General features: G+C 50.8%; 2 protein-coding genes across 4 annotated transcripts; one reads left to right on the forward strand and one right to left on the reverse strand.

The window, feature by feature from the left end:
* Window positions 1-633: 633 nt before the first annotated feature.
* CDCA8 (cell division cycle associated 8) lies at window positions 634-13604 on the reverse strand. The gene is made up of 10 exons (XM_025991723.2): window positions 13225-13604; window positions 13013-13141; window positions 10831-10871; window positions 7585-7657; window positions 6480-6556; window positions 5214-5278; window positions 4318-4413; window positions 3092-3218; window positions 2395-2481; window positions 634-1828 (listed from the first exon to the last, which is right to left on the reverse strand). Exons 1-10 carry the CDS (start codon window positions 13319-13321, stop codon window positions 1784-1786), a joined length of 837 nt encoding a protein of 278 aa, XP_025847508.1. The 5' UTR covers window positions 13322-13604; the 3' UTR covers window positions 634-1783.
* Window positions 13605-13717: 113 nt separating this feature from the next.
* On the forward strand, window positions 13718-24969 carry AIRIM (AFG2 interacting ribosome maturation factor). 3 transcript variants are annotated; one of them, XM_025991725.2, is made up of 4 exons: window positions 13718-14313; window positions 16294-16473; window positions 18094-18212; window positions 18408-22241. In XM_025991725.2, exons 1-4 carry the CDS (start codon window positions 14039-14041, stop codon window positions 18443-18445), a joined length of 612 nt encoding a protein of 203 aa, XP_025847510.1. In that variant the 5' UTR covers window positions 13718-14038; the 3' UTR covers window positions 18446-22241. The 3 variants fall into 3 exon arrangements, with proteins under 3 accessions (XP_025847510.1, XP_025847511.1, XP_025847509.1); XM_025991726.2 differs by lacking the exons at window positions 18094-18212; window positions 18408-22241 and adding an exon at window positions 23726-24969 and having other exon boundaries at window positions 13732-14313; XM_025991724.2 differs by having other exon boundaries at window positions 13732-14313; window positions 18094-22241.
* Window positions 24970-25197: the final 228 nt, after the last annotated feature.

Here is a 25197-nt window from a genome sequence, read left to right on the forward strand (position 1 = left end):
GTCTCTGCCTCTCTCTCTCTCTGTGACTATCATAAATAAATGAAAATTAAAAAAAAAAAAAAAAAAAAAAAAGGAATAGGTAGATGCCTCGGGTTTGGTGACTGAATTGCTTGAAAGGAGGAACCTTTATTCCAAATGCTGCCGCTGACCACAGGGTCCCTGCCCATCACGGTCAGAGCCAGGTGGCCGGGCTCGATGACGGCCCGTTCTTCTCTTCTGCCGTCAGGTCCAAGCGGGATCGTTTTCAGTGCCGAACGAGTTCAGGAAGTCACACCTGCAGGGCCCTGAAACTGGGCCTGGAGAAGTGTGGTGGCTGCGTTCCCTGTGCCCCCGCTGTTCCCGCCAACAAGACTGCGCTCAGGGGTGAACCGTAGACGGCCGAGGTTTTGTCCTCCCCAGTATGAACTTCTTGCTCACGAACAGGCGTTGGGGGAAGCCTACTGGGGGTGGGTTACCTATGCCCTGCACGTTGGGGAAAGGGCCCCCTTTCCAGGTATCAGATTCTGCCTAAAGGAGAGGTTTCAGTGTCTCCTGAAGAAAATAGCCGCTCAGAGCCACCCCCCCAACAGCTTCGGCCCCCAGACAGCCTCTAGTCCAGGGAGCACCGCTCGGAGACGACAGGCAGGCTGAATATGGATTAAAAACAAACCAACCCACAATTTATTGAAAACAGGTACCTTTCAATAGCCCTAATTACAAGAGTTTAATAAGAGATGCTTGGGAACACGATATGCACTGAAGTATCAGGAAAGGGAGAATAAAACAAGTTGAAGGGGATATGGCTGCAACAGGACTGGACTGCCAGGAGGGTCACCTGGCCGGGTGACGCCGAGCGTGACGCAGGGCCACAGAGGACACGGGGCCCCAGGGCCTGCAGTTTTGGGCCACACTGCAGGACTCGTTGGGGCGGGGTGCGGGCTCTGAACACCGAGCCAATGCCCGGAGCACAGGCCAGACACATGGAGTGAGGCCACCAGGCAGTTCACACCTGCCCCCGACGAACCCCATGACAGGAAGTGCTCTCTGCAGTCTGTGGACCTGGCACTGAGAGCTCAGACCACCCCTCTGCAGCTGGTCCCACAAAGCCCTCGACTATGCTAAGCCCTAGAATTCTCTTATCCAAATCCCTACCGAGTAGAGAGGTAGAGGTGCCAGACGAGGAAGCTGCCTCCAAACTAATTTTTGGTCTTCGGTCAAGGGAGAAGTACAAACCACTGTTCCATGGTCAGCTTGGAAAAAACTACTGGGCAGGGCGGGCAGGAGATCCTGAAGGGCCACTTGGGTCCGCCTCGGGAGGAAGCGGGACCGGGCCGATGCGCCTGCTGCGTCCCTGCTGGACAGGCCTCGCTCTGCTGTATGGCTCCTCCCAGCCTCTGATCTTCCTCCCATGGCCCCGGCCCTCACTTCTCTGAGCCTAAAGCTCCCGGCCTCAAACAACACAGAAACGCCAGGCACGGAGGGTGCTGGGTAAGGGGGAGCAGGAGCGGCAGCCCTGAGAACAGGAAGGAGAATCCTACAGGAAGGACAGGAAGTCTCGACTGCACGGAGGCGGGAGGAGGCAAGTGGCAGGTGGCGGGTGGGGAGGCGTGAGGAGCTAAGCTGTATTAACCGATGGGGGAGCAGTGTCCCCGCTTCCCCGGTTCTCCCTGAGGAACACCGCTCCCTGCTCTGGAGCTGCACACTCAAACAAACAATAAGCCTGAAGGGAAGAGGTGGTGTCAGGGTCCCCGACGTGCCCGCTGGAGGTCCGTCCTGTCCAGCGGGGCTTCTTGGAACAGCAGCCTCATTTGTGAGTCCGTATGCTGCTGCAGATCTGGGCGAGGCGGCTCTACGGAGGGAAGGAGGCGGGTCAGCGGAGAGTGGGGCAGCGGCCCTGCCTGCCTGTCACCTCGGGCTGGGGTGGCCAGGTCTCAGTGGATCTCCCCTAGAGGACGGAGGTCCCTTGGGGGGACCTGGCTGGGAAGGCAGCTCCACCCTCGCCCCTTCCCTGGATGTCCCCCACAGGTACCCAGGAAGGGGGCACCTGGGGCAGCCGTGTTTGGGCCGAGAGCGCCCATCTATCTACCCCTGGGGACTGTGCTGATTGGACCCGGAGGCCCGTGTGACCAAAGCTGAACCAACTTAATTTCCCTCCTGAGAATTTAAGGGGAGACAAGAAGCTGGACGGTCGATGCTGAGCATTAGAGTAGCAGAGTCGGGAGTTGGGAGCGGGGCTGCCCGAGGCCACACGCAAGCCAGTGTGGAGGGAGAACGGAGCTGGAACCCCGGGCCCCGTGGAGGTCATCTCTCATCTCATGCTGAGTATGCGGGCCAGACGGAGCAGACAATCCTACGTGCAGCTAAACTAAGCCAGCTGCCAGAGGCAGCCCGCGTGCGAACGGTTACAAGACTCACGGAGAGTTTCTTAATGTTTCCCAAGGCCTCTGGGTCCAGCTGTGCGATGTCCATCCTCTGCAAGTCGCTGGCCAGTAATCGCATGCTCTGTGTGGAGAGCAGAGTGGGTTCAGTGGCCAGGTCCCTTGGGGCAGGACCCTGCACCCGTGCCCTACTGTGCCCCAGGGGGCCCCTGGATATCCTGCACTTTGGGCAAGGGGAGCGGGAAGGGGGAGCGGCAACGCCATTAGGAGAGGAGTTTGCCCCCGAGGAGCTGATGACCTTGGTGTCTGACCCTGGACCATGGTTGGCTCACCCGGGGAATAAGGGCAAGGACGCCCCGCAGATTCGCCTTCCCTGCCTCCCAGGAGCTGAGGCTCTGCTCTACTCAGCCCAGGGCAAGTGGGCTCAGCCCGCTTCAGAACCCCTCAGAGTCGTCCACTGCGGGAGACCCAGCTCACGTTCCCCTTTCTAGGGCGCATACCTGGATGCTGCCTTCCTCTGCACTCCCTGCAGGATCTCCCCCAACTGCACACGTCCCATGACACTAGAGGGCACTGGGCACCTATCTCAACTACTGAAGGCTTCTCGAGGGCAGGAATCATGTCCTCTACACCTTGGGCCTACCACCTGGCAGGTGGGCAAACGTCAGCTGATGAACAAACAGAACACGGAGCCGGGCACGGATGCCAGCCCGGCCTCCCCGTGAGACGCTCACCTCGCCACCGCCCACTGGCACCGTGAGGAAAATCTCTCTGCTGTCGGCAAGAGGGCTGCCGTTCACAGAGATGTTGTAGATCCGCTCTCTGGCTGCTGGGGTACGCAGGCCCGGGGTCTTGAAGACCCTGTGAAGTGGGGAGATCTCCGTCAAGATGGCTTGGCAGAGAAAGTGACACGAGGCGCCGTGAGCCCTTCCAACCCTAATCTGGCCTCAAGCTGTAGTTTTCAAACCCTGCATTTCTAAGAAGGCGAGTTCTAAATTTAGGGCAAAAAGTCTTTTTAAACAGTAATGACTACACACAGCTGGAGAAGGGAGCTTGTAATGATCAAACCTCCATCTAGCCAGAGTCAGTTCTTATCCACGGAAAGCTTAGGTCCCAGGCTCTGCGTGGACACCAGCCATCCAGCCATCCACAAAGCCAGAAATAAACTACGGTTAATGCACTTTCAAGAGTGGCTAAGTGCTTCCAGCAGGAGGAATTTTCCAGGGTCAGAAGAGGAGGATTCGGAGATTCTAGCGTTATACTAATTCCTAAACAAACTTTCTCAAGACAGTTGAAATTCTGTTTTCCTCTAAATGCCCTCTGCTGTACGTGCATATGAAAAAGCAGTTCAGGAGCGGGAATTCAAAGAAGTCTTCCTCCCTCTCCTCGCCCCAGAGAGCCCCACTTTCAATTCCTCATGCCTTCCAGAAACGTCCTCTGAATATAAACACAAATGGGCTCATCCAGGGCACCCCGTCGTGCAACATGCTTGGAGATGCCCGTCATCACGACGCTGTTCCTCCAGCACATACGGATCCGCTTCTTTAATAGCTACGGAGTCTCCTGACCAGCTGAGCGGCCCCATGGAAGAGATTAGCTTCCCGCCTGGGTCACCTTGGTCTCCCTGGTGTGACGGGATGCCCTCTCACTCTAACCGAGGGTGCGGGAGAGCACCTCCCCATTCCAAGAACACTTTTGTTGGTCAGAAACTTTCTGTTTCTAAAAGGCCGAGCAAGAGTCACTAGCGGCCCCCTAGTCCTCAGAGGCAGCGTGTTCTCCTGTCATCAAATAAAGACTCATTTTGACGCTGAAAGCAGGTGAACCGGCTCTCAGGGGAGAGGCAGACGCTCAGAAGCCCGGACAGTTACCCTCTTCCGAGAGGGCGTGCCAGGCTGAGGGGTCAAGTGTTTTCCTGGGGGCTCCCACCTAGATGCAGGCGCTGCTCTCCCCCGTTACTCACCTTGAGTCAAACCTGGGGGTCAGGCCTGGAGTTGGTTTCACCAGAGACAACTCCAGCCGGCTCACAGCTGGGGTGACGGTGCTGTAATGGCTCGACCTGTAATGGCAGGTAATGGGTGGCCATGAGGTGCGTGGGTCACACGCGGAGGGCAGTGACCACGTGGGTACCATCCCCAGTGCCTCCACGCACCGACTGGCACAGCCCTCCCAACAACCCCAGACGCTGGCTGTCAGACTTATTTATGGCCATGGGAACCTGAGCGCACTGAGGGGAGCAACATGGCCAAGATCACAAGCCGGTCAGGGTGGAGCCAGACCTCTGAAGCCAAGCCGTCCATCAGCCTCGAGTCCGGCCCCTCAGTACCTTGCAGGCCCCTCGGCCAGAGTTCCTGTCCTCTGGCCGGGCATCCACCACTGCTCAGGGAGTCTCCTTCACGGACACACGTCCCTGCTGCAATGTGCTAAGCTCCTTAAGAGGTGGCCCCTGTGCCCTGTCCCAAATGTTCAGCAGGGCCCGGCACAATCAGGTCCCTGGCAATTCTTACTAGGACCACGGGGAACGTGTCAAGAAGGGCGGTGACAGCCACGTTGTGACAGGCCCCAGGGGAGCTCTGCACGGGGACTGTCAGGCACGTGAACATAACGTGCAGTGCTTATTACAGGTTCCCGGGCCTCGCGCTCCCCGACAGCGTTAACACAAAAACGTAGGGGAGAAGAGAGAACGTGGGCAGAACCGGAGAGCGTGCTGGGTCAGATCCTTTCTCCAGGCGCCTCTAGCTTGGAGACCCGAGCTCTCCCTGAGCACAAGCCACGGGAGCCCTTCCCCCATTTCTGCCACGACGGACGGGGCTCGCCAGTAAAACCAAAACGCACACCGAGGTTTGGAAAACCCATCACCTTTTCCTTCTGCCTTTTCCTTGTACGGATGGGGCTCTCTTCTTGGACGGAGGACACCTTTTGACCTGGATTCACAATTGAATGACACTGTGGTTATTAAAAGCCCGCAAAAACGGGGAAAGTGAGGGAGGGTAAGAAAAGGGTAAGAAAAGGAGGGGCGGGGAAGGGGAGGGAAATCAGCTCTGGAAAAGGAAACGGAGGCTGAACAGGAGCTCGATGTCCCGAGGGAAGTGGCTTAAGTAACACGGAAGATGACTGATCAACTCAGGACTTCTACTGTCTGGATTTTCAAAGTAGAGGGTTCTGGCCAATATTAAAGGTAAATCTCCTTTACACTCACTGCAGCCTGGCTGGCTGCCTCCTGAGCTCCTCTTTCTAGTGTCCCTCCAGTACCCGTGCTCAGCTGCCCCCTCCGTGCCCTCCTGGCACAACCTCGTCGACACCCACACTGGGAGTCAGCATGCCCCTCCATCTCCCAACTCCTCCCTGAGCTCCAGGCTGAAATTTCAGAAGAGAACGTAACACCTGATGCATCAAACCACCGGCACAACCGGGTGCTCCCCTTTACCCGAACCCAGCCCTGCTCTTCCCACTCTGTGCCACCTTCCTCTGTCCAAGATAGAGGCTCTTCAAGTCATCCCTGCTTCCTCCCTGCCTCCACCAGTCTTGCTTGGTCAGAACCATCCCTGGTCTCTATATAGGGTCACCGGCTCAGTTTAAGATTTAGAATAGCCTCCCAACTGGTTTCCTTGTCTCCGTTTTTTCTCTTCCCCCATTTGTCCCGAATATCGTTCTGAAATACCAATCTGGCAGCATCACTTACCATAACCAACCTGCTGAGATGGGAACTCCGAGCTCGGCACACAAGGCTCTTCACTGTCCGGCCCTACTGTACGCAGACCGCCCACAGCCTACATTCCTGTCAGCCCAAACTGCTTCCAAACTGTTTCCTGTTCCTTAAATGGAACTTGAAGGGACTTTCTCATCTCCTCCCGGGCTTCCCTTCTCTTTCTTCACAGCTAGTGAAATCTCCCTCACTTTTAAAGGCCTGGGTGTATCCTAACTGGGGAGGTAAAACGTGACAGCTTCCTCTTCTGCGTTCTATACACACTCTATGGTCGCTTCTGTTATGAGCCATTTAAGTGCGTTCTTCTCTGCTACACTGTGAACTCTGGCAGGTGGGGATGGGACAACGGGATGTTCTGTATTTTTGTTATTTCCCTGTCTCTCGTAGGCTCTCAGCCCCAGACCCGAGTGCCTACTTACTCTGGAAGTTCGAAGATTCTTCTTATTTTCTTCTTCTTCTTCCACTATCATTTCATCCACTTTTATTATCTTTCGTGCTATAAGAAAACAGTTTTAACAAACTGATATGCTCATAGGAATACATTTTCATGCAGTCCTGTTTCTAGAGGAAATAAAACTTATGCAATCTTAGGCTTTAATCAAGAAACAGACTTTGAGGGGCGCCTAGGTGGCTCAGTTGGTTAAGCGTCTGCCTCTGGCTCAGGTTATGATCCCAGGGCTCTGGTATCCAGCCTCACATTGGGCTCCCTGCTCAGAGGGAAGTCTGCTTTTCTCCCCCTCCCTCTGCCTGCTGCTCCCCCTGCTTATGCTCTCTGCTAAATAAGATCTTCTTAAAAAAAAAAAAAAAAAAAAGAAAGAAACAGATTTTGAATATAAATAAGGTGGCTTTAAAAAAAAAAAAAGGGTTTAGACAGAAGAAACTACCCAGACTGGTCAAGAAAGCCCACATGCTGCCCAGCATTCTGATAAGAGTGCAGACGCTGGACTCAGCCAGGCTTGAGCATGAGGCCGGTCCCAGCACTGCCCAGGTCACGGGGCCCTCGCTGTGCTCCCTCAGCACGTCATCCATAAAGGGGAGTAGTCACCTCACAGGGGTAAGATGAGACCTGGATGTTCTCCACAAGAATAGGGTCTGTTACTTTCGTTCCTGTTTCCCCAAACCCTAGGATTGTGCCGGCTGAATGAATGACGGAAAGGCCTTTGGACAGTACTGGACACATGTCATAGAAGTATTATTTATTACAGCAAAATATTGTTATTTATGTAGGTTAGAAAAAACTTTCTCAGCATCGCAGCCATCGAGTGATACAAGTTAGTGTCTCATTGTTAAACATGTACAACCACAAGCCACTCTCACTCTTGCTCCACATGGGCCAGGAGTTTGCTCACTATTAGTCCTGCACACTATTAACTCGGTGCAGCGGCCAGAATCACATGATTGGATTCATAAGCCTGAGGACCAGGCATCTGAGGAAGAGGCTCCACGACCGAGGCCTCTGTGAGCAACCAGCCAACCACCTGGCCTCCATTCTCAGTTCAACGAGGGGTTTCAACAAGTACTCACTTTTGGCAGATTTCAAGGGTGTCTGAATAGCTTCTGCTGTTAGTTTGTTTATTTCTGTGATATCCAGGTCAGCCTGTGACGAATACAGCCAGAAAACACCAGGCATATTTCATCAAATATGGGGAATATTTTAAGACTCAACACGATTAACTTAAAAAACACATTACTTGTTATGGACCAAAGATTGTAACGTATTACTTATAACACGATAGAGTGAACTCTCATAAATACAGCCCAAGAGCTAAAATGTTGCTGATAACTTGCTTCTAACTCTACATTCTTCCCTGGTCTATTTTCTCGTTTTCCCTCAGAGGTGCCACCATCATTCCATTTGCTTAAAAGCGTGGTTTTTTGTTTTTGTTTTTTTATAAATATATACGTGCTTACGTAATATCTTACTTAGTTTCACTTCTGACCACTGTTTGTTGTAATTCATCTGTTTTCCCTGCCACGTAACATCGCACTGTGGGACTCCATCACAGTGAGTTTGTCCAATCTCCTGTCATCAGTCTTTTTGCTATTAACCAACACCGCTACTCTGATCCATCTCACAATGTGTCTGATGCATGTGTCCAACTTCTCTCTTGGCTGTATACTAGGGGTGGGGCACGGGACGGTTGTAGCTACACAAATGTTCAGCCTTGATATTATGCCGAAACATTTTCCAAAGCGGTTGCACTTGATTACATCCCACTGGCAAACAATACAAGTTCCTAATGACTCACATTCTCTATACTTGGTGCTGTATTTGACTTTTCTCTTTCTCCTCTCTCTCTCTCTCTCTCTCTTTTGTTTTTTTTAAGTCTGGAGCGTCCACACGGTTTTCTGTTGCACTCACGGGCCCTTCAAGAAGGCTTCTAATCACTGTCATTCTAATTAAATGTGTTCCCAGTGGTTGACTACTTATGGGAATGAGAATAGCCACGAGCAGGTATGATTCTATGGCTTTCCTTGCACGGCGTGTGGAAGTATCAGAAGAGCTGTTATGGATTAGGGATGGCAGGTTACATCTCCAGATTGGTAGGGACTCCGTGGAGTGCTGAGGAGCATTCTGAGGCTGTCCAATCTTAGCAAGAAATAGCACTATAGATTAGTGACGTCTGAAATGGTTGATGGAATAGATAGTGGCCAAATATCTGCCATCTCTAGAAACATCTGGCATGTTATGAAGGTCTCTGTGGTGGTAGGCCACCGAGCACCTTTAAGCAGAAGAGTTAACAGGCCTAAGACCTGAAAGGCCCGTTTGCACGGCTGGCTGGTGGCTTGTGTAAGAACCTGGATTTCAGGGTTCCCGCCATTCCCTGGATAGAATGGTTCTCTGATCCTAAGCTTTGAATAAACAACATGGCTTATGCCGCATACTGGCTCTCTTCCTGGAAGTCTGAAATTTTGGTACATGCTAGGTACAGAAGATGCCAATGCGACCAGCCCCCAGTAAAAATCCTAGGCATTGAGTCTCAAAAATGTTTTCTGGTAGACAACATTTTACAAGTGATGAATTATGGTGTCCTATGTGACTCCATTAGGAGAGGACTCTTGGGAGCTTCTGCCTGGTTTCCTCTGGACTTCGGTGCACGTGTCTCTTCCCTTTGTTGATTTTGCTTTAGATCCTTTCACTGTAAAGAATCATAGCCATGAGCCATATCGGAGCCCTGTGAGGTTTCCTAGAAGTGAAAACTTGGGAGATGCCCACATACCTAATTATTATGAACTTCTGTACCAAAGTATCATTCCTCCCCTGAGTTTTAAGTCATATTAACTAAGGCTACAATTCTCTTGACTTGGTGTGAAGACGCTGGCTATTTCATATTACACTAGAAGCTCCCTGACTTTAGCTCTAGAGTCTGATTAATTAACAAAAGGGTGATGCATTAGCTAATGAGTATAATTCATCTCAGAGGTTAAGTCTTTTGAAACATTACATCTGGGTGTGTGGAGGCAAGAACATATTAGAAAGAAAGAGAAAGCCAAAACTAAAAATGTTTTACTAGCTCCTGATTTTATTTTTCAGCTATCCCCTTCCTTCTACAATATTCACCCCCAAACTCTCTAATTAGTTTTTTCCTGACTGAACAACTGGCTCTGAAATATCTTTAACTTCTGAGGCTGCTGTAAACCTGCTATTCAATGCTACTATGTACCCTTTGCAGTCAGATCCCTTCAAAACCTAGGATTCCAAGTAATTCTAATAATGTGTAGTAGGATGTAGACTTTTGGGTTCACTTTGTAAACCTGATGAAGGTTATAATAAACATTCTCCCCAGAAAAATGACAAATGCGTATCTATACACACATTGCTTATGTACAATTTTATGTACAATACCTAAGGTCTCCATGAAGACCCATTTATGGACCAGTTCTTGTCACTGTAAAACAGGACTTTCTGCAACAATAGAAATGCTCTATTTCTGAGCTACCAATACGTAGTCACTAGTCATGTGTGGCTACTGAACATCTGAAAAGTGGCTAGTGTCTCTGAAGACTGAATTTTTAACTTTATTAATTTTAATTGATTAAAATAGCTACTTGTAGCTGGTAGCTATTGCACTGGACACTACAGATCTAAGATCTAACCTGTTTATTTTGCTTCCTCATCTTACTCTCTTCCTGATCCTGATGCTAGGATAGAGGAGGTGAGAGGGGATGAGGAATCCTGAGAATCCCAAGTAAGAGTGTAGCTTCTACAGTAGGACATGATAAAACAACAGTCTCGGGACACCTAGGTGGCAGTCGGTTGAGCGTCCAACTCTTGAATATGTCTTGGGTTGTGATCTTAGGGTTGTGAAGTTGAGCCCCATGTTGGGCTCTGTGCTCAGTGCAGAGTCTGCTTGAGTTTTTTTTCTCCCTCTGCTGCTCTCTCCCTTTCCCTCTCTCTCAAATAAAATCTCTAAATAAAATAAAATAAAATAAAAATAAAACAAGTCTCTTTGGCACTTAGCAGCCCAGGCCATTAGGTAATGACCCAGGGGCTTAGAGGGACTTGGGCTTGAGGCTTCTGCTTTGCCTGAGAGGTCAGGGCAGAGAGTTGCAAAGAACCTGCCCAAAACAGAATGGCCTCCCTCTGTAGAACTTGACGGTATTTGGGCTTCATAGACTCAGCATTTGACAATCATAATTTTCCAGTTGGCATAAACAGGATACGTCCCCTACAAAACCTCCTCCGTAGTAAGCACCCCCTGGTTGGATTTTGTGACAAGATTAAACTTAAAAACTAAGCACAGTTCCAAAATAGGACAGGTCACTTACTGTTGCTGCCTCTTCCAGGGCCTGTTTGTTTCCTCCAAGGGCTTTAAAAAGAACGTTTTATTTAGTTACTAGCAAATCTTAATGATAAACCATCCTCCCTGATATATCCCATTATCTGCCTAAAAATGGGTCAGATTAAACCCTGGCTTCAACATTCAAGGATCTTTACAACCTCGTTTAATTTTTCTCCATACCTGACTGACCCCATTACGCATATTCTAGGTTCCACCACACTGGGAAGTCCTTATTTCCCAAATGTGCCGCTGTCTCTCATGACTCCATGCCTTGGCACGTATGTATTATTTCCTCTATTGAGGGGATCCCTGGGTGGCGCAGCGGTTTGGCGCCTGCCTTTGGCCCAGGGCGCGATCCTGGAGACCCGGGATCGAATCCCACATCGGGCTCCCGGTGCATGGAGCCTGCTTCTCCCTCTGCCTGTGTCTCTGCCTCTCTCTCTCTCACTGTGTGCCTATCATGAATAAATTAAAAAAAAAAAAAAAAAAAAAAAAAAGGAAATGTTCCTCTGCACCCAACAAGTTTCTAATTCGTCTTTCAAAATTCAGTTCCAATCCAAAGCTCTTTACTGTTCTATAACAACAGATCCCTGCGAAGTGCTGAGTTAGATGCTCAGCCTCATCATACCCAACAACTACTCAAAGATGTGTAAATGTTCACCTGAATTCCTAGAAAACAATTTCGGGCGAAAATATGGCATGGGGTAGGTATATAGCCAATGTGTGCTGAACACAGAGGTCTGCACAAGATTTAGATGTAAAGTTAGGTTAATCCTTCTAGAAACTCTCATAGAGTCCTGTAGAACTGTTAGAAATTCATGCTTTGAACCAGAATGCCTGGATTTAAATAAGTATACTTTGCTACTAACTAGCCTATGAGACGTTGAGCAAAGTAAACAACCTCTCTGTGCCTTAATTTTGTTATTTATAAAATAGGAGCAATATTAACAATGAACACTTTTGCTATGAAGATAAAATTAGTTAACTAACGTAGTACATTCAATACAATGTCTGCCCACCTAGCACGGGAAGCACTATATAAATGGACCTACCAACCACTACTCTACCCTTTTTCTGATACTTGTAATTTTAGCTATATAATCATGTGTGCATTTTTATTTTTTTAAATGATTTTATTTATTTATTCATGAGAGACACAAAGAAAGAGAGAAAGGCAGAGACACAGGCAGAGGGAGAAGCAGGCTCCATGCAGGGAGCCTGATGCGGGACTCAATCCCAGGTCTCCAGGATCAGGCCCTGGGCTGAAGGTGGTGCTAAACACTGAGCCACCCGGGCTGCCCATGTGTGCATTTTTAAAATGATCCTCTTCTACTAACTTGTAAGCTCCCGAGGGTAGGGACAACGTCTGTTGTTATTTCCCAAAACATTTTCCCGCCCTAGCACTGGGACAGAGGCACGCTCCATGAGTATTTGTAGAAACGTGCAAAATAAAAGGGCAAGTCAAAAGGGTCATTAAGTATCCACAATTTGAACACAATGTGCTTTTCTATGCAGGACGGAACCTACATAATAGCTAATAATAAAGAAAGGAGAAAAAGTAAGGGTACCCCCAGAGCAGAAAGAAAGCCTGTCGCATGTCCTTGGGCATTTAACATGGGGGCCAGAGAACAGGCTGCAGTTTTCTGCTGGCCAGAAAAACTCAAGTCCTTGTGCTTCACAATCTGATTTGCCCTTTTTTTTTTTTTTTAAACTGACAGTTTCCATGAGATGCAGAAAGCACGGCTTAGGGTTCTCCAACCATCTGAGCTCTGGTTAACCAACCAAGCTATTCAGGTATCCGTTTTTAAGCGACTGGATAAAATCCAAAAAAAAAAAAAAAAAAAGAGTGCGAGCAAGTGAGAGAGAGCGTTTTGTGACACATAAAATGCACACAAATTTCACATTTCTGTGTGTCCCTAAGTAACGTTTTCCTGGAACACATACATGCACCTGTTCAGTCCAGCAGTTCTGGGCCTAGAACAGCTTGAATTCAGTATGGGGTCCTTTAGAGGGGATGCCTGCCTGCCTGCCTGCTTACCTGCGGGGCAGATGACGTCAGAGTCCTGTGCAGACAGGTGAAGCAGGGAAGTGCAATAAGCAGCGCAGGGGGGCGGGGAGGGGGAGTGATCACCGCCGGGCCGAGGCCTGGGGACGCGAGCAGCTCTTACCAAAGTAGTCGAGCCAGTTCATCTCGCGCAGCGCCTTGGGGAGCCGCAGGATCTCGATGTTGTACAGGTTGTCCATCTCCTTGAGGAGGTTCTGTGTGTCCGACTGGATCTGCTTGGACCGTATTTGCACTGCGGGCAGGGCACACGGGCGGGTGAACCGGGGCCCGGGGCCCCGCACCCCACCTCGCCCGCACCCCGGCTGCGCCCCCTACCTTCCCGGTCGAAGTCCCGAAGAAAGGAGGCGAGCTTCCGGCTCCGCAAGGAGCTGGTCTTGGCCACCCGACTGCCGCCCTTCCTAGCCGGAGCCATGGCGCTTGGGTGGAGGCTGCGGGGCGCCCCCGAGGCGGGGGGGGGGGGGGGGGTCAGCGGCCGAGGTCGCGGGAGAGGCCGGGCGGGCGCCCTAAGGGGCGAGCGGGGGGCACAGGCTGCCCCGAGGAGGCCCGAGCTTAAACAAGGCGCGGGGCACGTACATGCGGGTCGCCGAGCGCGTCCAGGAAAACCCCCGCCTCGGCAGCGGCAAGGACGGAGCAGCTCCGTGCAGAACCGGACGTGCAGCCGCCGCCGAATTCAAACCGCCACCGGCTGACGAATCAGAAGTCGCCGTCTTGGGAGGCTCCCGCAACATCCAATCACAAGGAAGCTCCGCCAGTAGGACTACAGCCCCCAGAAGGCATCGCGCGTTGCGACCTCCGTTTGCGCCGCGGCGGCCGCGCTGGAGCATGCGCAGAGAGGCGGCGAGGGAGCGCCGAGCGTGGGTGCCCGGGTGGGTGCTCCCGCTTAGCCGCCGCGGGCTTCCAGTGCTCCCGCCGGTTCGGGGAAGGCGACCGGAGCTTCCAGGGGAGGAGACAGAATTCGGGCTCAAGGCCCGGGTTTCGGGACAGCGCTGCGACCTGAAAGCGGGGCCGCCCCCGGTCGGAGGGGGTACACGGCGCTTGCGCACCGGAACCCTCGCGCCCGGGGCGCGCTGCTCCGCTCGCACCTGGGCCGCCTGGCGCTGCCCGTCGGCCTGGGTTTGTCCGGCAGGTGATGGCGCAGGACCAGCCTCTGCTCGCCGTGCGGGAGGCCCTGAGGGGCTGCTTCCCCGCCGTGCAGGAGCAGCAGCGCCGCTGGCGGGGCGCGCTCGGGGACTGCCGGCCCCTGCTGGCCGCGCTCGGCAGCCTGGCGGAGCAGCTGCAGGCGGCTCAGAACGCGCGGCTGGACGACGCGCCCCCGCTTCGGGCCTTCCCGGGCCTGCGGGAGCGGCTGCGGCGCAAGCAGCTGGGGGCTGGCGACGACGTGTTGGACAAGCTAGGGGAGACGCTGTAAGAAGAGCTCCGCGCGGGAGGGTGGAGACGCGGGGGCTCCCTAAGCAGCTAGGACCAGTCGGAGAGGGGGTTCCCCTTCCCTGGAAGGAGGTGTCGCAGCCTCGCCTCTTCTCCATTTGTTGCAGTGGGACCTATTTATTTATGCATGCATGCATGGGACGCAGGCAGAGGGAGATGCAGGCTCCACGCAGGGAGCCCGACGTGGGACTCTATCCTGGGTCTCTAGGGTCACGCCCTGGGCTGCAGGCAGATGCTCACCCGCTGAGCCCCCCCCCCGGGGGTTCCCCGCGATGGGACCTCTTGTCACAAAGTCGTTTTACAGGGGCACCTGGCTGGCCCGGTCAGTCGGGCTTTGGGCTCTGTGGTTTTGGCTCAGGTCATGCTCTCAGGTGGTGAGGCCAAGCCGGGCGCTGGGGCTCTGCACTCAGTGTGCAGTCTGCCCTCCTTCCTTCCCTTCCTTCCTTCCCTCCCTTCCTTCCTTCCTTCCCTTCCTCCCTTCCCTTCGTTCCCTTCCTTCCTCCCTTCCCTCCCTTTCCTCCCTTTCCTTCCTTCCTTCTTCCCTTCCCTCCCTTTCCTTCCTTTCTTCCTCCCTCCCTCCCTCCCTCCCTTCCTCCCTTCCTTCCTTCCCTTCCCTTCCCTTCCTTCCCTTCCCTCTTTCCTTTCCTTTCCTTCCTTCCTTCCTTCCTTCCTTCCTTCCTTCCTTCCTTCCTTCCTTCCTCCGTTCCCTTCCTCCTTCCCTTCCCTTCCCTTCCCTTCCATTCCCTTCCATTTTAGAGAGAGGGGACAAGTGGGGAAAGGGGCAGAGGAAGAGAGAGCATTTCAAGGAGACTCCCAGCTGGGCGCAGAGCCCGATGCAGGGCTCCCATGTCACGACCCGTCATGACAACATGACCTGAGCCAGAATCGCAAGGGAATGCATCCCTGACAAAGGCACCCCGCACGGATAGGCCTTTTCTCGACTAGACCAAAAGAAGTGTCCGGTGTATACGGACTGTGCCCTAGGCTAACAGGAACCGGTCAAGTACAGGGATCTTCTTTGTAGTCATTTGTACAAGAGAGCTGAGCACCTGTAATTAAGCCACGCACAAGGTGGTGGGAATATAGCAATGAACCAGGCTTGGTTTCTTTGTAGATTAGAAGAGAGACAGTTATTTTTTTTAAGATTTTTTTAAAGATTTATTCATTTATTTATGATAGACATAGAGAAAGAGAGGTAGAGACACAGGCAGAGGGAGAAGCAGGCTCCATGCCGGGAGCCCAACGTGGGACTCGATCTCGGGACTCCAGGGTCACGACCTGGGCCGAAGGCAGGCACTAAACTGCTGAGCCACCCAGGGATACCCTTTTTTTTTTTTAAAGATTTTATTTATTTATCCATGAGACACACGAAGAGAGAGGCAGAGACACAGGCGGAGGGAGAAGCAGGCCCCATGCAGGGGGCCTGATGTGGGACTCAATCCCAGGTCTCCAGGATCACGCCCTGGAATAATAACAATATTATTACTATTATGCTCACTGTGAGCTGGGCACTTCCCTAAGCACTTTATAAGCATTATTGCATTTGATCCTCACAAGAACCGTTTCACTCCATTCATTGAACAAGTTTGTCATTCTACGTGCCAGTCTCAGGGTCGTGAGCACTTAGGGTATGCAGTGAGCAACGCCATTTTTATACATGATTGAGCGTTAAGTAACTTTTCTCCTATCTGCAGTAGTCTCTCTCTGTGCACCCAGAGCAGTTTTTCCCACTGGGACATTTGGCAGTGTCTGGAGACCCGATTGATCGTCCTGACGTGGTTTGCTCCTCTCATCTAGCGGGTAGAGGCCGAGGATACTGCTCAGCATCCTAACACGCACAGGACAACAACTCTCCACCACAAGGGACCGTCCAAATTGAAATGTGCATGTGCTGAGGTTGAGGACCCCTGCCTTAGGTTCCTCTCATGGTGTTGCCTAATGTGAGACTTTTCCCCCCAGAGCCACCCTCCTCAAGGTGCGTGACGTCGTCAGCAGGCACGTGGAACAAGTGTTTGAGGTCTATGAGCAGCACGCAGACGCGATTGGCATTGATGCTGTCCAGCGGGCTTCAGCGGTGAGCCCCTCTGTGGCTGACATGTTGGAGTGGTTGCAGGATATTGAGAGACACTATCGAAATGCGTATCCTTTGTGAATATGTTTCAGACAGCGTCCAGAGCTGCCTCAGGAAGTCTTTTTCATTTCAGTTTTCACGAGAGCATATGACTATAGAGTGCGGGTCATTTCTCATTGTCTCTTAACTTGGGGAAAAATGAAGCGGGGCAAGCGAAGGGCGAGGGCGGGGCTGTGATCTTAAACAGGGTGGTCAGGAGAGGCCTCACTGAGATAGTGACATTTGAGAAAAGACCTAAGGAAGATGAGGGAGAGAACCAGTTGATACTCAGGGGAAGGGTGTCCCAGGTAGAAGAAATGTCAAGTGCAAAGGCCCTGAGGTAAGAGCAGGCCTGATATGTTCAGAAAGTAGAGCGGATGCCAGTGTTGCTAGACGAGTGAGGAAGGGGAGCCCGATAGGAGACGGATTCTGAGAGACCGGGCCGGACCTTGCAGGGCCTTGGAGGTCTTTGAAAGGATCTTGGCTTCTGCTCTGAGTGGGACGGGAAGCTATTCAAAGGTTTTGAGAAGGAGGTAACAATCAGCCTGTGTTTTTGATGGAGCCGCAGCCAGCAGTACTGAGCACTGATGACGTGCCAGGTACTGTTCTGAGAATGTCCACGCGACCCCTTGGCAGGTGCTTTGATTCTGTTCCCTGGGCCCTCATATCTTCCTTCTGTATCTGCACTGCCTCTTCTGTAGTTTCTTGCCTCTCGTGTGGCCCCTGGTCTATGCAGCCTCTTGATAGGTTTCTCCACCTCTGGCTTTTTTCCCTCTAAGCCGGCTCCAGCCGTTGTGACCTCACTTCCTTCTGGAGATGTCTTTGTTCTGCCCGTTGCCAACTTTGGAGTTTTGAGCAGCTTCCATTGCTCACGGACCGGAATCCCCATGGTGGTCTTCAGTGCTCTTTATGTTCTGGCTCGACCTGCCTTCTCAGCCACCTTCCCTGCTATTGTTCCTTGCTGGCCAGATGGGAGGATTTACTCGGCCCTGAAACCAGTCCGTGCTTCTCCACTTCTGTGCCTTTGCTTACGCCTTTCCTGCCAGCCAGAATCCTTCTGCTGCCACCCCCCCCGCCCCAAAGGGAGGTTTTCATCCTCGGAACTGCCATACAGTTTCCCCTTTAATGTCACTGAGATTGTATCTTTTCAGTTCCTGGCTTTTTTTTTTTTTTTTTTTTTTTTTGATGGTGAGATCCTAGGTTGTTGGGGTAACATTTCATCCCTCTGGTCTTGTAGCTCTGTGAGTGAGGAGGTGCTCGGTAAAGATCGGTAGCGTTGGTGAGTCCTGCCACCTGGAAAATGGAACGATAGTCACCCTTTCACTCTTCTGGCTCCTGGTCGCTCTCCCCTGGGCATTTTTCCCCTTCAACATATTTCTTTCTTTCTTTTTTTTTTTTTTTTTAAAGATTTATTTATTTATTTATTTATGATAGACAGAGAGAGAGAGAGAGAGAGAGGGAGGGAGGCAGAGACACAGGCAGGGGGAGAAGCAGGCTCCACGCCGGGAGCCTGATGTGGGACTCGATCCCAGGACTCCAGGATCATGCCCTGGGCCAAAGGCAGGTGCCAAACCACTGAGCCACCCAGGGATCCCCTCCCCTTCAACATATTTCATTTGCTTTTTGGGCAGTCCTTAACTTCCAGGAAGTTACCTGAAGAGAAAGTACCTCCTGGCCTCGATCCAGTGGGGAGACTTGGCAAACATCCAAGCTTTGCCCAAGGCCTGGGACCAAATTTCAGAAGATGAGCACCAAAGCCTTGTACAAGGTGCTGGTTTTCATTTATTCCTTCATGTCTGCTGTGTGTGTGTGTGTGTGTGTGTGTGTGTGTGTGTGTGTGTCTCACTTCTTTGGAAGCATTACAGAGATGCCCTTGCAGTGCGTCTGTGTTTCTTATAAATCTGATGTTTTGCATTTTCTGGAGAGGGTGATATGCTACAGTTTTTCTCTCCTACTATTCCAGATACCCTGTTGAATGTTTCCTTTTTCTTGGAAGAGTAAGAAAGCTGTGTGTTTATCAGCAGACAAGGGGGACGCAGCTGAAGACTGACATTGGTGCTTTCTAGTGTGGTGACCTGACATACTTGAAAAATCAGTGCCTAGGGCAGCCCAAATGGCTCAGCGGTTTAGCAGCACCTTCAGCCCAGGGCGTGATCCTGGAGACCCGGGTTCCAGTCCCACATCGGGCTCCCTGTAGGGAGCTTCTCCCTCTGCCTGTATCTCTGCCTCTTTCTCTGTCTCTCATGAATAAATAAATAAAGACTTAAAAAAAGAAAAGAAAAATCAGTGCCTAGAGCCTGAGGACAGGCTTCTGATGTTGGGACCTCTCCCTGCGACATCATGGCTGAGGGCACACGGGCCACCGCTTGGCCTTTCATAGGCTTGGGAATGGAAGGAGGCAGAGAGAATGGGGGAAAGCAGTGCAGAATGGGGCAGGAGCCGCTGCCACAGAAGCAGTGGGGAGGGAGAGGGAAGGGAGTGTGGCCTCACCTTCGGCATCATCCAAAGCTCTGAGCTTGGTTGACACCTGGCCTGTTCCGTGTATTTGGGTCAGTACCTGATTCCTTGATGGAACAGGATTCTTTTTGATTTAAAGAAGTAAAGGTGATATTGATGGAAGACAGTATAGATCTTTCTCGATGGGTTACCTCCTGATAATCCCATCATAAATTGAAAATATCGGAAGTCAGAAATACTCTTAATACACCTAACCTACCAAACCGGTGCCCAAGCACTCACACTAGCCTACAGTTGGGCAAAAATCATCTAACACAAACTTACAATGAAATGTTGAATATCTTCTGTAATTGGTTGAAAAACAGAATAGCTGTATGGGCACAGAATGGCTGTAGGTTGTTTGCCCCTGTGATCTCGGGGCTGACTGAGCTGTGGCATGCTGCTGCCGCCCAGCATCACAAGCATGCCGCAAGTTGCCAGCCCAGGGAGAGAGCCACATTCAAAATGTGTAGGACGGTTTCTGATGGACACGTATGGCGTTTTGTACCATCGTAAGAGTCGAAAAACCACAAGTCAAAGCATACCTCCCAGCCAAGTGTCCCTGTTCCCTAACTGCTGTAGCTCCTCACCCGTCCGGACAGCTCCAGTTTCTAGAGCCACCACCAGGGGGAGGTGGTGCAGCATGAATTATGCTCAGGGCTCCGACTTTGAGGAGTTCTCTGTGTCCCCCTGTCCCAGTTAGTAGTAGGGGAGAGCGAGATGGTTACAGTGACGGGTTTTGACCAAAGCTGGCGCCTGATTCGCCACATTGTTCTGATCTGAGAGTAGCTCCACGGTGGGAGAAGACCTCCCTGAATCAGGCCCTGGGGGTTACATTTCTGAAGCCCATTGCCTTCATCTGTAAAATGGTCGGGTATTTCCAGACCTATCAGCTTCGGGGGTTGTGGAAAAATCTGGGTCACTGGATGTAAAGAGGCTTAATAAAGAGTATAGATATTTTTAAAATGAAGATGACTTTTTTCCTTACTACAAAAGATATATATATATATATATGCTTTTTAAAAATCCTAGAAATGAAAAAAATCATAGAAATGTCAAAAAAATTCTTAAGTGTAGAAAAGTACAAATAAAGAAAGCTCCATCAGTGATATTTTGATATATAGACCCTTACGGTGTCCATATTCACACACACAAAAAAACCAAACCCAAATATAGCGTCATTGATCTATCTATAGGGTTATATAATCTTGTTCAAAAAACATAGTTTGCCCATCTTTTCATATCTGTAAAAATAGCTCAACACAATTACAGTAGATACTGTTACACACATCACATACCATTTTGTGAATGTATTAGATTTTCTACTTTTCCAAACCTTCATGTGTTTGTGCCTGTAAAGATCTCACATTCTGGTTGCGAAAAACAGAAATATCACAGAAAGTGAAAACACATGGTGTCTTCTCTTTTTAACAATATGGTAGACATTCCTCCAGGAATTTAAAAAACGTATCACATATGTAATAATTGTAAATAAAACTTAACTCAAAAGACATTTGGGTATCAGGCCATAAGATATACTCTGGGGGCAGATGAAAGAGATCCCTAGAAAGATTTATAGTTCAACCAGGGAAAGCTTGAAACCAGCGTCTCTCAAGGTTTAACGTGTATAGAAATCACTGGGCTCTTGGTAAAATTTAGATTCGGATTCTGCAGGCCTGGGGTGGCAGCGTCCTAGATTCTGTATTTCTCACATGGTCTCAGGTACTATTGAAGCTGACAATCCAGGTACCAGCCTGAATCGAACACACTTAAATTGTAAAACAATAATAAAAGCGTTTTTGGGGGGTTGGAGGATGACAAAATAGGTGAAGGGGATTAAAGGGTACGAACCTCCAGGTATAAGTAAGTTGTGAGGAAATAAGATAATAAAAGTGGGTATCTGACACAAAAACAGAAGAGAGGTGATAACCCGCTGCTCACTGGGATACTTGATAGTGACAGTGACATCTGAGTTAGGACTTGGGGATGGAGAGGAGCAGGGGGTGTTGTGTGTGGAGGGGGGCAGTCTAATAAGCAAAGGGAGTTCCAGAAAGACTGGAACCCAGCACGGATCGAAAGTGCGGTGTGCCAGCCGTTGTGCTTGTTGCTTTTACCTCCTAGAGCTGGCAAATAGTAGTTCCACAGAGCGAGTCACTAGGTTTCACGGATGGAGGAATGGCCCCGTAAGGGTAGACTGGAGCCCGATTGTGAGGAGCCCTGAAGGCCTGCTTCCAGAGTGTGTGTTTTGTTCTGCAAGTTGGAGTTGCCGTGTGTGTGTGGGGGGGGGGGGGGGGCACAGAGCTTTTTAAATCTTGGCCATAGGGGCACCTGGGTGGCTCAGCAGTTGAGCATCTGCCTTTGGTTCAGGGCCTGATTCTGGAAACTCAGGATCGAGTCCCACGTCAGGCTCCCTGCATGGAGCCTGCTTTTCCTTCTGCCTATGTCTCTGCCTCTCTTTCTCTGTGTGTCTCTCATGAATAAATTTTAAAAAAAAATCTAAAAAAAAAAAAAAATCCTGGCCATAAATAGATAAGGTGTTTTACGGTGCTTAATAATAACTATGTATCACATAAGTATGACTTTTTATTTTGTTCCTTAGTTTTTTTTTTTTACGATTAAGATGCTTTTTAATTGTCCTTTTTAAATTTGAAATAAGTTTATCTTTTGAATAAGCGACACATTCACATCATGCAAAATTCAGAGGGTACAAGAGCACATTCAGTGAAAAGTTCTCATCTCCCAGTTACTCACTTCCCTTTCCCTGGAGGCAACGAGCATGAAATGTTTCTGATGTATTCTTACAAAAACACTCTCTGCCCATATCCGTGCAGTGGTTGGCAGCCTCTTAGATAGCCCTCAAGGGTCCCACCTCCAGTATTCATGTCCTGGTGTACCCTCCCCCCACCTTCGGTGTGTCTGGGCCTACATATTTGCTTCTAGGAACGGAACCCTGCAGAAGTGGTGGGATGTTACTGAAACTAACCGATGAAAAAAGCCCGAAGCTTCCCGCATGGGTCTATCGCTCACTCTCTGATCCCTCACCCTCGGGGAGGTGAGCTGCAGGGCTCCAGGGCGGCCCTGTGGAGCACTCGTGTAAGAGACCGAAACCTGCCAGCAAGCCCGTGACTGAGCTTGGAAGCAGCTGCCCACCCCACCCAGTTGAGCTTTCAGTTGAGACCACAGCCCTAGCTAACCGCCCAACTACAACTTCACGGGGACCTAAGACAACGGCAGCCAGCGAGGCCATGCCCAGGTTGCTGACCCATGGAAACACAATAAATGTTTATTTTATTTTTATTTATTTATTTTTAAAGATTTTATTTTGTTTACTTATCAGAGACACACACACACACACAGGCAGAGGGAGAAGCAGACTCCATGCAAGGAGCCCAACACGGGACTCGATCCCAAGGTCTCCAGGATCACACCCTGGGCCAAAGGCGGTGCTAAACCTCTGAGCCACCGGGACTGCCCTAAATGTTTGTTTTAAATCATTAAGTTTTGGGGTACTTTGTCCCACAGCAAAAGATGATACAACAAGCAAATGTTTTTTCTCCCTAACTTTGAACGAATTATAGCATGCTACATAGGCAGCTTTGCACCCCCCTCCCCCCCAATTACTGTATCTTGGAGACTATTCTATGTGAATCCATAGAGCTTCCTTAACTTTTTCTAAAACAGTGGCATATATTTCCATTGTTTGGGCATACCATAGTTTATTTAGCTCCTTGCTGATGGACATTAGGTTTCCAAAGTCTTAGTGCCTTACCAGTCTCTGCAGCCTTCTTGTACTCCCACCCCTGTTCATTATGCCTGTTTTCCCTGGGATTTTTTGGTTAGCTAATCATACCACATACCCCACCCCACCCCCGCCACTAACCCCCAATGAAGAAAGGACTCTGTTGGCATTTTTCCTGGGTTCATTTTTAATTTATAAAGTAAGGAGAATCCTTGTAGTGGGAATAATTCCAGGGCTCCTTTTTATTTTTTTTTTTTTTTCCTTTTTATATTTTTAAGATTTTATTTATTTATTCATGAGAGATACATAGAGAGAGGCAGCCTCCATGCAGCGAGCTCTATGTAGGACTCAATCCCCGGTCTCCAGGATCAGGCCCTGGGCTGAAGGCGGTGCTAAACCCCTGAGCCACCCAAGCTGCCCTCCTTTTTTGTTAAAGATTTTATCAGCAAACAAGCAAGCTAGGGAGAGGCAGGAGAGAATAGCAAGCAGACTCCCTGCCGAGCATGGAGCCTGATGCAGGGCGCGATCTCACCACCCTGAGGTCATGACTTGAGCCTAAATCAAGAGTCGGACATGCAACCAACTGAGCCACCCAGGCTACCCCCCCCCCCCCCCCCCCGCCCGCCCCACCATGCTCCCTCTCAAAGCATATCCTAGCTTATGGGTTGAGATAGTAGATGTGAGCTCTTTTCTGTTTTCCCTCAGTTGGGGGGATTAGACTCTTGATGGTCAGAACCCCTTCCCTGTCGATGAGACAATCTGTTGGGGTGAAATGAAGAACTTAGGTCTCTTTCATTCCTGTCTCTACCACACGCACGTTTAGAAATTGACCTCAACAAGGATGCCTGGGTGGCTCAGTGGCTGAGCGTCTCCCTTCAGCTCAGGGTGTGATCCTGGGGTCCCGGGATCGAGTCCCCATCGGGCTCCTGCAGGGATCCTGCTTCTCCCTCTGCCTGTATCTCTGCCTCTCTCTGTGTGTGTCTCTCATGAATAAAAAAAATCTAAAAAAAAAAAAAGAGAACTTGACCTCAACAGTCTCTTGGCAGAGTAGCAGTTTTTCAAAGCCGGCAGGATCCTAGGCTCCTAAGAGGAGGACTTCAGCCGGCCAGAGGAGTCCGGATTGTGCAGTGTCTGACTTGAATCTGGACAACGGGGTACCAGCTCCAGCTGTTGAGGGATTCAGCTGCCCAGAGTGCCTCCTCTCTGCACGCTTGGCGCGGGAAGGTGCACATTTGGAGGAGAAGGGGAAGGAGCTCGGGGAAGCCTGCTGAACTGCAAGTGGCCCAGAACCAGGTTCGCATCTCGGCTCACTGTCTTACCAGCTGAGTGACCTCGGCTAAGCCATCTTCCCTCTCAGTTCCAGTTTCTTCTTCGGTATGATGGAGTTGATGATCTATTCCTTACACGAGGAAGGTTTAGCTGAGAGGAGATAGGAAGGGTTGGGATACATTGAGCAACATGGAAGGGGTGGTTGACATTTACTCCGGACTGATTAGCCACCCACTAAGTGGGCAGCTCTGCGGTGCTCTTGAGCATCTCCAACCCTCAACCCCCTGGAGTTTCCTAAGCACCCACCGCCCTGCAGTGACGGCAGTGACGTCGCCACAGTCTGCACCAGGATTTTTTTGGTTCTGATGGAGTCTTTCCCCTTCACCAGCTTCCTCCCTGTTGCAGAAGGCAGGAGCACCCCTGAAACCCACTCAACTGACAGCTGGGTTTCCTGAACACCCAGTCCTGCATGGGGCAGGGTTCCTCCGAATGCAGAGGCACCCAGGCCTCTCTCAGGGCAGCTGCAACCCTGCTGGTGAGCCTCCCTCGGTCCCAGACTGTGAGGGCTGGACACTTTTGCCCCCTAATGCCTGGGCTGGGAGGAGGTAGCCAGTCCTTAAGGAATGACAGCGGTGCCTCTTCCGGGCACTCTCCCTCCACCTCGTTCCTGGCACCCTCCTCCGTCCCTACAGGGTGCAAAGGAAAGCCATTTTTTCTGAGACGGGTGCCTGGTACAGCATTTGAGGCTCTAGCCTGGACGTCCTGATCTGGCATGTGCGAGGAGGGGCTGTCTACCTGCCTTCTTATCAAGGACAGCCTCATTCTTTCAGAAAGACCGTTAATCCTAAAAAACCAAAAACAAAAAAACAGTGGCGAGGGAGCTGGGGAGAGTAGCCACAGAGATCCCCCTTCTCTGGGGAAGAAACTGAGCCTTCCTCACTTCCTGATTGCACCCCGTCGTCCCTGGTGGCTTCACGGCACCTGCTCGGTCCTCTGCCCCCAAACCCTATGTACCGTTTGGAGCGTAGTAAGTTCCGTAGATGGCACCGTGCAGGCTCTCACATCCGTATTCACTCATTCGGAGGCCTCCCCGCACGCCCCACACAGAACCGGGGCCACGGAGACACATTAGAGACATCCATGGACGGGTAATCCCAGGTTTCGAACCGCTGTCATACAGGACATGTGGGGGATGCAGGGCATGGGGGCTGATGGGTTCTTCCTGTGGGTTTTGGGGGAGGGGGCAGGA

This window comes from Vulpes vulpes, chromosome 10 (genome assembly GCF_048418805.1).
Source record: "Vulpes vulpes isolate BD-2025 chromosome 10, VulVul3, whole genome shotgun sequence".
In the NCBI taxonomy this organism is placed as follows: domain Eukaryota; kingdom Metazoa; phylum Chordata; class Mammalia; order Carnivora; family Canidae; genus Vulpes; species Vulpes vulpes.

Excerpts from the sequence above, each read along its gene's own strand:
- CDCA8 (XM_025991723.2), bottom strand. The coding sequence starts at position 13,321 with ATGGCTCCGGCTAGGAAGGGCGGCAGTCGGGTGGCCAAGACCAGCTCC. Across the intron at positions 6,557-7,584 it reads ACCCTTGAAATCTGCCAAAA|CACGAAAGATAATAAAAGTG; the intron begins GTGAGTACTTGT and ends GTTTTCTTATAG. Across the intron at positions 4,414-5,213 it reads GGAAAAGGCAGAAGGAAAAG|GTCGAGCCATTACAGCACCG; the intron begins GTGATGGGTTTT and ends CTGCCATTACAG.
- AIRIM (XM_025991724.2), top strand. The coding sequence starts at position 14,039 with ATGGCGCAGGACCAGCCTCTGCTCGCCGTGCGGGAGGCCCTGAGGGGC. Across the intron at positions 14,314-16,293 it reads GACAAGCTAGGGGAGACGCT|AGCCACCCTCCTCAAGGTGC; the intron begins GTAAGAAGAGCT and ends TTTTCCCCCCAG. Across the intron at positions 16,474-18,093 it reads GAGAGACACTATCGAAATGC|TTACCTGAAGAGAAAGTACC; the intron begins GTATCCTTTGTG and ends ACTTCCAGGAAG.